We start from the raw sequence: 14,117 nt of genomic DNA on the forward strand, positions 1-14,117 counted from the left end.
TCTGTTCAGCCAAAAATGAGCTATTTCATCATCACAAAAAAAACCCTCTTGAAATAATGAAGGTAGTTATTTGTTTAATCATGTGTGTGTTTGACTTCCAGAGTACAGCTTACTACTTGCATTCACCATATTATCAAGCATGATTACCCCAACCGCTGGACTGCAGTTGTGGAGAAAATTGGTTTTTATCTTCAGTCTGATAACAGTGCTTGCTGGCTTGGAATTCTCCTTTGTCTTTATCAACTCGTGAAAAACTATGAGTGAGTTTTCCCCAAACAAAAAATATAGAAAGTCTATCCATTTGTAGCAATATATTTTCTGTGTGTGTGTGTGTGTGTGTGTGTTGTATTGGAGGTAATTAATATAAACCTCTGAATTCAATAACAAGTCTTGATGATATTTCACCATCTGGAGATAGTAGTAGCTCATGTTGTCTTTCCTAACTATTTCCATAAACACAGTACATAACAATTTTTCTTCATATTAAAACGTTGAGATTTGAGATCAGAACACTATGGTTTCTTTAAAGCAGTCACTTTGAGAGTTGAAGATGGGTCTGGTAGCACAAGTCTCTTAGTGATAGGGGAAAGTGTGTCCAGGGGACAAAAGCATGGCTTTGTCAAAAACAGGGTGAGAAATAACATTTGTTAGACATCTAGACGATTTAGACATCTAGACGATTTGTAATCTAGATATTGTGTTACATGTAAAAAAAATACATAAAGGTTGCAAAGTCGAAAAATTCAGAAGTTATTAAATGTCAGAATTAAGGTTGTCTGTGCTATCTTAGTTTGGGCCCCTTTTGCATATGCATTGTCCATCCTCTCATAGGAAGTCTGTAGCTGTAGTAGAGCCACAGATAAAATCCACTTCTCTAGCCCCCAATCTAATGCCTTAAATGCTTAATTTGTTTGTGAACATCTGATGTTTGGCTATAAACCAGGTACATCTAAGTGTAAATTCAGTCCATGCAATTACATGTGTTAACTTTGAAAATCTGTCCCTCACTATATGGTGTAATGACTTAAGGCATGTTATTGCAGCCTGTGGGTCAATCAGCTTTAACTTAATCTAAAAATATTAACAAACTTTAGATCTGTTTAAGAGCTGAATTGACTTCTCAGATGGAAAGTGAATCGCTTAGGCCCTTCAGCATTGTTGCTTCAAACCCAGCCAGTATTTCAGCTGGCAGGCCTTTACATAGGTCAGATTTATTTTCTCTCATCTTTCCTGTTCTGTTGTTACCATGTTCTTTATCATTGTGTTCAAGCAAGTTGGTAGTGGACTTTTCTTGAGGAACATTTTTACGTTCTCCAGTTTTTCTGTAACTTAATCAGAAACATAAAGCTTATCTGTAGGACCCATATTTATGATTTTTGGGTTGGACTCTTGCTGTTTAACTTATTATACAATTTTTATAAGACATATATTTAATATGAGATTATGTAGGTGTTGTTTAAGTAAAGCTGTGAATTCTGAAGTATTGTAGTGTAAAACTTTATTCTTAAATCCTTAGTTTAGAACAACACTGGTAGTATCAGATAATACTCTAATCTGACAATTGTTCAGTTAATAGGATCTTTCCTTTATTATAACTAGAACTGGGTGAAAAATGGTAATAGCATTTTGTGGATGTAGAAGGTGAACAAACTCCAACCGTGCTGCCTAATGGTGAGGTGGGAATATAGCAGGTCATCTCCCCATTGCAAATACGGTCCTGTCTTTCAACAGCTTCTCCCCCTCCTCCCACTCCCTGGCCTAGTTTCTGGTCCTTCCCTTCTACATGGGGGCTTTGAGGTTAGGATCATGTTCTGAGATGAAGGCTCCTGTTGTCATCTTGGAGTGGGTTGGGGGGCTCAGGTCCACCCTCTCCAGCAGGCTCTGGTCCAGGGCCCAAGAGTAGGCTGTGATGCTTTTCACCGTGGGGTTCTAAGTAACTGCCCCCGGACCACTTTCTACCAAGCCTCCTTTTCCTCACAGAGTAAATCAAATAATCTCAAATAAAGTCACTGACTTACACAGTCAGTCACCTGCCTTTCCTTTGTACATATGCTCAGACAACAAGCTCCTGGGCAACACTGCCCCCAGAGTAGAGAGCCATCAGTCTGCTCCCCTTTGATTGCCTGCCTCTGAGCTGCTCTGCTACCCTGCTTGCAGCTTGTTCAGGTGTCATAGGTGTGGTTGGGTGAAGCTGTCTGGACCCAGAACTGCTCCTTAACCCCTTGCTCTCCAGTGTGGTGTTTGTACACCCCATCACAGTGGAGAATTTTTATATTTTGAATTTTAGTTTTGTTTCCGTCTGGAACAAAAAGCAAAACTATTTGAAATACCCCATGAAAGGGAATAGAGCCCTGCCTCCACATAAGTCTTCCTGGCAGGCTGCCTTAGATCCATGGACGCACCAGGCCCTCCAACAACACAGTGGAGTTGGGTAGGCGAGATGATAGGAAATGACTTCCTCCATTGTCTTGGTTCTGTCAGAATCAAACAGCGTCCACGGAATGTTTCAATTTTGGCAAATTTTGATGAAAAAGTGTCTTGTTGGATATTTTCTGACCAGCTCTACTTTTAACTTCCTTGGCTATAAAATTATGGGTTTTGCTCACTGTTTTCTTGCTACTATGACCTTGTTTTACCATAGAAAATTGTGTGGCATATGTGTGATGTGGCATTCAAAGTGGGTGAGTCAGCAGGAGAACATTATGGTAATGTTGAACGATAGTAAAGTAATGGAAGCTAAGTTGTTTTCTAACTTTGGATTTGGCTCTGTGCTAGTATAGCACTTTTTATATAACCCCATGAGTGCCATAGTAAGATATAACTCGGTTTTTAAAATAATCTATCCTCAGAAGCCACAGTGGCCTATGTGCCTCTCTTCTGTGCGTGCTCAACTTACTTTTCATATTAGTAAGTTAGTTGTAAAATCTTTTGTAAAGCATTTTCTTCTTGCCTAAAGGTACAAGAAACCAGAGGAGCGGAGTCCCTTGATAGCAGCAATGCAGCACTTCCTGCCTGTTCTGAAAGATCGTTTCATTCAGCTTCTGTCTGATCCATCTGATCAGTCTGTCCTCATCCAGAAACAGATCTTCAAAATCTTCTATGCTCTTGTTCAGGTGGAAGCAAATTTTTCTGTATTCTTGGGCAAAGGTTTAATATGAAGGTTTAAAATAAAAATAAAATATATGTATGTAGCTATACCTATCTCATAGAACTGGAAGGGACCTTGAAAGGTCATCGAGTCCAGTCCCCTGCCTTCACTAGCAGGACCAAGTACGGTCCCTGACAGTTAGTCTTTTTGTGTTCATCCCCCTCCCCCCAAATGTATTACACGCTAGGTACTAATGTACTTGAAACAACATTACCAGTTAGATTTCATTTGAGTCATTTTTCACCAATGCTCAACTATGGTGTGAGTAACAAGCTTTTGGTATGATTCTGCGTACCATAACCCCAATAATACAGATCTATTTTAGTTTAAAAGTGGGTTAATTTTTTTTTTTTTGAGCCTACTATCTTTGAACTCTCTGGAACCTGCCAGTGCTACCCCTGAGTAAACGAGAATGGTTATGAGAGAACAAGGGGCATTTTCTAACACTAGAAACAACCATTTATCATACTTTTGTAGAGTGTTACTATACTGAGCTTATCTAACAAGAAGGAAACTGGACGAACATGCTGTTCAGAACATATATTCTAATATTAGAGAGGTTGGGTGGTCTTGCGATGAAATTTAAAACCAGATTTACCAATCCCTCTATCATACTTTAAGCGAAGAAAATAATTGTTTCTGATTCAGAAAGATAGAATAACTTAGATATTGTGAAATCATCTTTTAGCAAAATGCAAAGTAAGGCAGAATTGGAAGGAAGCAGAATGTTTTTGAGGATATAGAATAGGCTGCAAAAGATCGCTGTCTAATATCATCCAATATCACGCTCGCTAGTTTGCTCACCGCTCATAGTATATCCAAGTGTATAGCAGATGTTCAGTAAGATTTTGATGAGCATTCAAACATACATAATTCAAGCAGTTGATCAGGTTGTTTTAAATGGCTTTATACTGAACTTATTTTATGCTTTTTAAATAGTATACATTACCTCTGGAGCTGATAAACCAGCAAAACCTGACAGAATGGATAGAAATTCTAAAAACAGTTGTGGACAGAGATGTACCTGCTGTAAGTACTTTTTTTTTTTTTTTAATGTGTGTATTTCTCTTTGGGCTTGCAAATTGGCTTCTGAATTCAATTTCCTGTATTTAAAAGTTGATTAAAAATGTTAACAGTATTGTTTTCTTTATTCTTTCTACAAGATGTCTTCTAAATGTGTGGCAGGACAAATAAGATATTGTAAGGTTAATATGGTGGTTTAAACAGAGACTAAATGGAGAAAGTTTAAAATATTACCTCTTCTTTATAGACAAAACAAAAACTTGCAAATTGTATTGTAACTCATGTTGGCTTTTTACAAAGGAAAGTTGTATTTGAACATTTATACATTACCTTTTTATTGTGGGCATTCTTTTTTTAACTCATATTTTTATATCTGATATTTCTGTAGAGCTGGAAGAGTATTAGCTGTACAAGCAGTGCTAAAAGAGAAGCAAAATTTTTTTTAAATTGGACATTTCAGCAATATTCAACAAATTTTAATCTTTCTTCCTAAAGGAAACTCTTCAAGTTGATGAAGATGATAGACCAGAATTGCCTTGGTGGAAATCCAAGAAATGGGCTTTGCACATCTTGGCTAGACTTTTTGAGAGGTAGCTGTTCTTCCCATGCCGTCAAATTGAAAAAACCTAACTTCTAATATGAAATTCAGCAAAATATTTCTGCATGCTTGAATTTTTCACTTTTAATTCTAGGTATGGAAGCCCTGGTAATGTTTCCAAGGAGTACAATGAATTTGCTGAAGTGTTCCTGAAGGCATTTGCTGTTGGTGTCCAACAGGTAAGAAATGCTTGAACCTGGGGTATTAGAGTAAATGTGACATTTAAAAATAATTTCTTCCTTCCCTCATCTTTTTGAAGGATATGGCTCCTTTCAAAATATTTGCATTAACCTGGTCCTATTGGGGACTATGCAGGAAATACTTACGCTTAGTTATCAACTGAAACAATCCAGTGTTCACTTCTTAAGAAATATTGTTTGTTGCTTGTGTAATCTGTTGAAGTACACTGTGGGTATGTCTATACCGCAGTTAGGCCTGTGACAGTGATTTGGGCTTAGGCTAAAGGGATGTTTAATTTTAGTGAAGATGTTCAGGTTCAGGCTCTGGGACCCTCCCAGCTGACAGAGTCCTAGAGCCTGGGCTCCCAGGATTGAGCAGGTGCACTGGATTTATGGCTTATTACAACAATATGTAACCCATTAACACCCTCTGCAGAGGTGTTAGCGGTCCATAACCTTCAGCGGTCCCGTACAGTATGTTTTAACTATTTATGCTAAACAGGCTGTAGTACCTTGCTTATTGCTATGATCCAGCAAGTACCATTCCCAGAACTGAAAAAGAGCTCTGCGTGGCTCAAAATGTGTCCCACATCAACAAAGGTTGGTCTTATAAAAGATATTACCTCACCCACCTTGTCTCTCAATATTCAGTGCAGTTTAGAAAGGCAAGCTTTAATTCTCTCTCTACAGTGGATTTGGCAGTAACTCCTTTTAGAGGTGCTAATAAGCTGTCTGAAGGTGAATAGGACTTAAGGAGTCAAGTACCAAGATTGTCCACTCTAAGAAGGAGTTATGAAGCCTGGATGGCTTTTTTCCCCACTGAGATAATTTTAGTCTGGGCAAATGATTGCATGGAAAAATGTCTTCAAAAATTACAAATTGATACTGCTTGATAGAGAAGATTTTTCAGGTGTACTTCTTAGACTTGCCTCTTAGACAGTTTGTTCTCTGTCTGTTACCATGTTATCTAGGAGACAGCTGTGGTTCAGGTCTTTAAAGGAAAATTCTTGAGGGGCAGGATTTTTGAACCCATAGAAACTTCTCATGTCTCAACAACATGAAGTTACATAGAAACAGGGAGTTATTTTGATCAGATTTTCGGGAAGGACACAAATTTTGGAAGATGGTGCATGCGTGCACGTGTGTGTTTGTGTGTGTGTGTATATACATAAAAATAGGAAAGTCCAGAATATACTATTCCAACAGACTGTTTGCAAAAATCAAACCCAACACTTGACACGGAGTCCACGCTATTCAAAACTCTGACTTTTTGCGCAGCAGTGGAAGTCAGCCTGAGGCATGTGCGCAAGGGAATTGATCCCTCAACTACACATTGGAAACAATTCTTAAAACATTTATTTAATCGCAAATCAAGAGACCTTCTGAAATACAAGAAAATAAAAAGCAATTTCTGACACTTGTGGACAGGCTCACAAGTTCCACTGACACTGTCATGAATTTTCTGATTTTATCAAAGAGAAATGGGAAGTAAATATGCATTGTGGGTTTACAAATTGTTCAAGTGCAGATTTGGCAGAAACTCATTGAAGGTGTTATTGGTGACTGTAGGCCTGCTCCTCCTCCTTCCCTCTGTTTGGGTAACAAAACATCAGTGATTGCCAATATGAGGCTCTCTTGGTCATATCTCCATGAGTTTTCAGAAGGGTCCTAATTACTACTTGAAAGGAGTGGAGTACATGTCTGCCCCTCTGTTCACTATATCCTGATGGGCTTCCCAGAAGAAAGAAGGCATCTCACAAAACAAATGATAAATGGGAAGAGTCATTTAGCTCTGGATATGATCTTAGACCCAGGATTTTATTTGAATAGTAACTGAAGGTTATCAACCACTGAATTTTTGGACACCTCATGTCATTTTGACTGTTTGGTGAAGCTATTCGTTGTACTAGTTTCATGCAGAAATAAAGTTTCTGCACTCTTCTTCTAAACAGCTTAAACAACACAGTGAATGTACAGCAAGTGGTAAGAGGTCATCGTACCACCAGGATGATGGGCAACAAAATATAACTTCTTTCAGAAAATGCTGAACTGGGAAGAATTGAAAGAGTTCAGTTACCTGGGAAGTACACTCCAGAACCCAGATAGCACAGGACAAGTGGTCTAATGAGTTTTATCAGCTGGCTGCTGCGGAGACCAATTTGATTAGCTTTGGAGAGTATGATAGGTAATGTCAAAAGCAAACAGGTTTTTAATAATAGCGTTGGTGTCATTTGAGCTGTCGAGATGGAACAATCTGTATTCAAATGGGCAGAGCAGAACAAAACCTTTATCCCACCACACTTGGTATCAAAGAACAAATGAACACCAGAGCCAACTGATAATGTTATGCTGAAATAGAGTGTGGGAGTGGAGCTCCTGTAACAAGGAAATTCAGGAACTTGGTTATAGATATTGACATCCCAGAAAAAGAAGACAAATAATCTTTTTCAGAAGTAGCTCTGGATGAACTTTCTTAAACCTGGCCAAAAAAGCCGTTTATACACACCATTATGCCCATTCCTACTTCTAACAAAATTAATCTAGAACATTTGGAGGGACAGAATCAATAACTTGGAATTATCTTCACTGTCTGTCTGAGACACCTGTGAATCTTGGACTTCACAAAAACAGACAGCTTTGCTGATAAATTAGGGGTGAGTCCTATGATAATACTCAAATAAGTATTACTTACTGTTAATAGGGTGAGGAAAGAAGTGATCGAGAGTATTTGCACCATATTCTGGCTGCTAGAAAATCCTTCACAGCTTATTGTTTTTTATTGTTCAAATTCAAACGTTGAGGGAATAACAAAGGAATTACTATAAAGATGTGAAACTAAATCATATCCAAGAATTGTACCAGATGGCCTTTCCCTCAATTTAAAAAAAATAAACCACTCTTGGAGTCCAGGTTTTAGCTATTGCTCATTTGATAAGAGCACCCAGGGACAGCTGATTTCTTATCTATATGTACCAGCTTCATGGAATCCTCAGAGATACTTATCCAACACAGAATTTAAACCGGTTTAACAAGAAATCATCTTATATTCTAATCATTGCAGCCATATCTTTATGCATATATGTGCCCATGCATAGCACACGGTATAATTATGATGGAGTTCCAATTTTGATTTTATTCCACTATTTCGGTTGCTGGTAATTTAAATTTAATTTGAACAAAAAATGTGCACACTTGATCTCGGACCGAAGGTGAAGTTTTGTGGAGAGTTTGAGTAAAATGTATTCAGCTGCTTCTGAAGTCTGCATGTGTGTTTGAATTATGTGGTTTATTTTAAAAACCTTTTCTCCATATGTTATGTACTCATAACTCAAATGGCTGAATTGACTTCTTATTCCTTAGATTTAAATATCTACAAAACAAACCAACTTAAAATCAAGTGTAAAGAAATTGTGATTCAGTAGTTTTTTAAGTATTTAAAGTGGGAAACTTTATATGTTTAGTACTTGATAAGTTTTTTTTTTTGATCAATTTAAATTTTTGAAAAAGCTGTGTATGAGGGTCCCTAGTTAGACATGACATAATTTAGTAGCCAGATAAAGGAACTTTCTAGCAGTACTGATAACCTTTAAGGGAATTCAATGTAAAACTGTATAATTAGTGCATCACTAACACTTTAAAAAAAAAATAGCTCTCTGAATCAGGAAATGCAGAAGGTTGAAACTCCAATTTTAACACTGGTCCCTTATGCTTTGCCTTCTATAGTATGGTCTCTTGACATCTAGTCATTGTCAAATACAATATAGAATACAAACTGGAATTTCTGATACAACCTTACATGCAGGAAATAACATTATAGGATATGCACTCTTGACTTGGCTTATATCTCAACACTTTATTTACGTTGTTTAGTCTTAGTTGTGCTCAAAGTCTGTAGCCTGAAATATATTTTAGAATACTACACAGGTAGGCTCCCATGGTCAAAGTCATTCTATTTCACATTCATAGGTTAAATATCACTAAGCATAAAATATTATCTTTAACTATTGAAGTGATTTCCTCCTCCTCCCCTAAACTTGGCTTGTTTTGTAGCTTTTACATTAGGCCTTAAAAATTAAGCCAATTCTGAATGTATTGTAACTTACTGTGTGTATATATATATAAGGCTGTATAAGACATTCCAACTCTGTATTGTTTAATAGATTATTTAGTAGAAAGACCATATTTTAAGGCATAATAACAGAGCTTAGAGAATCTGATTCTTAAATACTTCATTTCTCAGTCTTAATGCAGAAATGTTAGGTTTTTTTGCCTGGAATATTTTTGTAACCTCAATGTAGTCATCTTAATGACTATAACTTTTTCAACAAACATTTAAGTTATAACAATTGAATTTCAACACTTTTCAAGAAAATGATGTTGTGGACAGACCAAAGTTTCATCCGTAAAACAAACTTCATCTTCTGTGAGTCTCAAGACTCAATTTCATATCCTATTTCTCTTCATTTAGCTTACTAGAGGGTAAAGAGCAATTCTGATACAAATGAGGATTGCTTTTCTGACATCCCATGTGTGCTATTATAAACCTAGAGCATTTAAAGTCTTTGTGCTATGCCACTCTACTGTCTAAGGCAATATATAAGCCATCTATAGAGCGATAGGTAAAATCCTGCATCTCCAAGGTCTGCGAAGATAACGAATGGGCTTTCAAACACCTTAATAGATCAGAGCCCAGTTAATTTCAGTGAAGGCTAATACGTAGGCAAAAATCATGAAACAATTTATAAAGCAGTGATGTCCATGGTGGATATGTGGCTAGATCCCTAGTTAAACTCCTGTGACGGTGTACGGCAACTTTGTAATCTCGTATATAGATTTTTAAAAAACTGAATTATTTCTCAAAATATTTGGATCTCAACTTCATCAATATTTCACTGCTGGTAAGATCTTGGAGGATTGGTAGATGTGAATGACATTTTCCCAGTGGATACTTTCTTTTAATCAGTTTTCACCATTTTCAGTCTTAGCGGAGACAAAAGATCAAATAAGCAGAGACTGAACTTGACCTCTTCCTTTAGTCCCACCAGTTGTTTCTTTTAGAACAATTATGATATTACAGGCTTGGCTGAGTTGCAAGGAAATTTTGCAGGATGTTGGCCCCCAGGCTCTTCCAATCACTTGGAGATTAAATACCAATCATTAATGCAATGGATCCAAGTTCTGGCTTGCAGTTAGCCCCTGGCTTTACAATTTAAATTGCTAGACTTATCTGGAGGAGCTCCATCCCTTTAGAAGAGTAGGACCAGAAGGCACAGGAGAAAGAAAACGGAGCCAGCCCTCCTTTACCCTCTCTGTTGGATGTTGTGTTTTGAATGAAGAGTTTTATTATACCTGTGTATATTCTATGAGGTGACTGAGACGCCTCCATAATGCCATACTAAATTCAAACACAAAGCAACAAACAGCTGGAGGGCACCAGCCAAGGAGGGCAAGCAGTTTGGCAGGCCAAGCAATGCAGCAGATTGGTCGCAAAAAGAATTGCAAGATGAAATGTCAGTGGTGCTTATTAACTTCCTTATCTGAGGGGAGAAAGGGCCCATCATCCTGTGCGGGGTGGTACGTAGAGTTAGCATGAGTCACTGTTACCCAAACAATTCTGAGGCCCATTTTCTCTCCTTTCCCAGGAGGCATTTGCTGATAGTGGAGTGTAGAGAACTTGCACTACTGCTGCATGAGACATACCTGTTTGGTTAAATAGAGGACTTCAGTCTCCAGGGCTGTTAATCCACCATCTCTCATGAACACTAAATATTACTTGAGCAAATTAACTAAACTTGTGTTGGAGAATTGAACGTGCCACAGACCAGAGGAACCCGCCACATGTTAACTCAAGACTAGTCAACACTATTTTAATGTAGTAAAAATCTGTTTACATTTGCAAGCCTATGAGGGGCTTTGTGCGGGCGGTCCTGCGGATTAAATGGCTTCTTGGTTGCTGGCAAAATGCGCAGATTTCTGTAAGCTATTAATGAGACTTGATTTTTCACAGGTGTTGCTGAAGGTGCTGTATCAGTACAAGGAAAAGCAGTACCTGGCTCCTAGAGTTCTTCAGCAAACACTGAACTACATCAATCAAGGAGTGTCACATGCTGTGACCTGGAAGAATCTGAAGCCCCATATTCAAGTAAAACATTTTCTGGGAATAGTCTCTAAATGACCAAATTACTATGTATAAGTCAGTTTGTTTATAAACTCTCTATGCCTACTAGAACTTAAGATGTATGAGTTTGTATTATAAATTGTTTATTGAGAGTTCAGATCTGCTCTGGAGAAGCACATCTTGTTACATTAGCATAGTTGAAATATTCATTTTCTCTGGATGAAACAAAAACATTTGCAATATTTAGGCCCCATTTCTGCAAAGACTTCTACTTGAGGCTTGTGAGTAGTCCCATTAATTTCAAGCATGTCTCTTTGCAGGATTGCAGCCCCACTAAAGGCTAAAACCCAGATTGGTTGATGCTCCTTATTGTGGACTGGGATGCTCTTTTAAAATGTAAAACATAGAATACATTTTTATTAGTATCATAATGACTTAATACAATGGTGTGAACTGAGACATCCAAATGGAAACTAAATAAGCCCTTACAATATAAATAAGATCCCAAAACAATCATGTAGTTTCATCAGCAGCCCTTTAGCACACTGAGCCCATAGTTAAACTATTGTATTTCTGATCAAGAATTGTACATACAATGTAACACCGCAAAAATTTAGTGTTAATGTCAGCAACAAAATTTATGCCACTTTACTAGCTTAATACTCCATTGCCCAAAGCAAACACAATAGCTTGCATTGCATTGCAGGTCATCCTTTAATTTGAAGCAATTGGCTTTTCTCTGTTATGACAATGTAATTTTAAAAGGTTTCCATCCCATATCTAAAATTGATGTAAGAGAAAAATTTAAATTGTTTTAAAGAGAAGAGAGCAAACGATGATTGATTTAATAGGTTAAATCCTTTTTCTTTGTCACTCATTAATTGCAGGGAATTATCCAAGATGTTATATTTCCATTGATGTGCTATACAGATGCTGATGAGGAGTTGTGGCAAGAAGACCCATATGAATACATACGTATGAAATTTGGTGAGAATTTTAATATTTACATACACATTAAAAAAATATGCCAAACAAAGCCAGTATTTTTAAAAGTGCATTGTGAAAATAAAGATAACTAGATTTTTTTTTTAAGTGCTGTGCATTTTTCTTAAGTGAGGTAATAGATCAGTGCTTGTCAACATGGCTCCAGATACCTTAAATTCAGCTATCTTGGTTCTCAGTGTAGGTGAACAATATGTGTGTGTGTGTGTGTGTGTGTGTGTGTGTGTGTATGTGAGAGAGAGAGAGAGAACACAAGATGTTTATATGGCAGTGCAATAACTTTTTTATAGCTGTGAAAGAGCTAACTTTTAAAATTGCTGTTTTGTTTTTCTTTAAAAATGCAGTTAAACTTAATCGTTAAAATCATGCATGGCTTACGTGCAGTAGCTACTTTTCAGATGCTGATCTTTACCATGTGCCAAAATTTCTCATTACAAGGTCAAGTAATTCAACATAAGGCATAAATTCAGGGTAGATGTATCTATATAGAGACTAAAGTAGCCATGGAAGTTTTGGGTGTTCTGTTCATTTTTATGTTCATTTCCACTGGCTCTTCATTGTGTCTTTTGAAGTGTTCCAAAAGTCTTTATAGCCTGTTCAAGTGGGGTGTGAAAGTGAAGGAATTGGACCTTCCTGAAGGTACACTTAAGGCTTTAGGCTGCTTAGGATCCCGATGGGATATTCTTTGCCTGAAGGGGCTAAACCCCAAAATGCAAACCATATGGCTGTTGACAAGGGTTCTAAAAGCCTCTGAAGAAGGTTGAACAAGAAGAGAATTAAAGATCTAGTTTGTTTTCAACTCGCCCAGTTTTGCCTACTTATTACAACTAAAAAATATTTTCCCAGTGTAATTAGTGTGATAGACCTTGTGCAGATATAAAAGAAGGTCCTGGCCCTGGGAATCTTATAATCAGACATTTGTCATAATGCTAACAAAGGGTGGAATGTTTCTATGCCAGAAAACTCAAGACATGTCTTGTCTTGTCATTTCATAGTTTAATTTTTCTTATGAGATCTGCATTGAAATGCTTGTAATATCAAGGCACAGCTGGGTGACATATCTGAATACTGTTGCTCTTATTTTACATTAGATCTAATTTATTTTAACATTGTGAACTGTATTCAAGGATAAAAATTTATAGCCTATGAAATTTATTTAATAGATGTGTTTGAAGACTTCATTTCTCCTACAACTGCTGCTCAGACATTGTTGTTTACAGCATGTAGTAAAAGAAAAGAGGTAAGCGATTTAAGGATTAGCTTTGGACTAAACAAACCAAATAGTCTTATTTGATATTTTCTGTGCAACTTGCTGAGATATTTGAAACAAAAGATAAGAATCTATTATTAAGGTAGTCGTAAATCTTCCTGCTTAATACATAGGAACTATAATGTTCATCATAATCCCATTATTTTCTACAAGGTTTTTTTTGTACTCACCTGTTGGTATGAGTTTACTCCTTGAGGCTGGATAGCCATATTTGCTAATGCACCCAGGAGTTATAAAATCGGCATGGTGTTTTAGCGATGGCATGAAGCACTGCCTAAACCCAGTCTTCGTTAAAATATATTCCATTTTTTCTTCAAATGTGAGCATTTTAGAGAACTGACAGTAGTACTTTAGAAGACTGGCTGAAGTATTTTTACTAACAAAAAGCCCTTATCAAACTAGGTCCTGCAGAAGACGATGGGCTTTTGTTATCAGATCCTCACAGAGCCAAATGCTGATCCTCGTAAGAAAGATGGTGCTCTACATATGATTGGTTCTTTGGCTGAAATTCTCCTAAAAGTAAGTGTACTGATTTCTAGTGGGTCTTCTGGTTCTGTTTCCTTCTCCTTTTCCACCCATCCCCTCCACACCTAACCCAGTATTTAGAATAATTGAGATTAGCTCCCTGAATTTGAAAGTTTTGGTTTAGATATCATGATACAACTCTTCTATGGTGGAGCTTAATGATTTGTCTCTTGTACAGTTGCAGACTTCATTATACAAATCTTGCTCTTCCATCTCTTGCAAGAAGCTAGACTTCAAAAACGTGCACATATAGT

General features: G+C 37.1%; 1 protein-coding gene across 1 annotated transcript in view; it reads left to right on the forward strand.

The window, feature by feature from the left end:
• Window positions 1-14,117, forward strand: part of IPO7 (importin 7) — a 55,982-nt gene that overhangs the window by 18,435 nt on the left and 23,430 nt on the right. Inside the window, exons 4-12 of the mRNA XM_050955036.1 lie at window positions 102-260; window positions 2,957-3,113; window positions 4,088-4,177; window positions 4,667-4,761; window positions 4,864-4,948; window positions 10,956-11,090; window positions 11,954-12,053; window positions 13,232-13,308; window positions 13,741-13,857. Of these exons, the coding sequence (XP_050810993.1) occupies window positions 102-260; window positions 2,957-3,113; window positions 4,088-4,177; window positions 4,667-4,761; window positions 4,864-4,948; window positions 10,956-11,090; window positions 11,954-12,053; window positions 13,232-13,308; window positions 13,741-13,857 (1,015 nt within the window). The remainder of the gene's footprint in view (window positions 1-101; window positions 261-2,956; window positions 3,114-4,087; window positions 4,178-4,666; window positions 4,762-4,863; window positions 4,949-10,955; window positions 11,091-11,953; window positions 12,054-13,231; window positions 13,309-13,740; window positions 13,858-14,117) is intronic.

The sequence above is a fragment of the Gopherus flavomarginatus genome, chromosome 5 (genome assembly GCF_025201925.1).
Source record: "Gopherus flavomarginatus isolate rGopFla2 chromosome 5, rGopFla2.mat.asm, whole genome shotgun sequence".
NCBI classification, from domain to species: domain Eukaryota; kingdom Metazoa; phylum Chordata; order Testudines; family Testudinidae; genus Gopherus; species Gopherus flavomarginatus.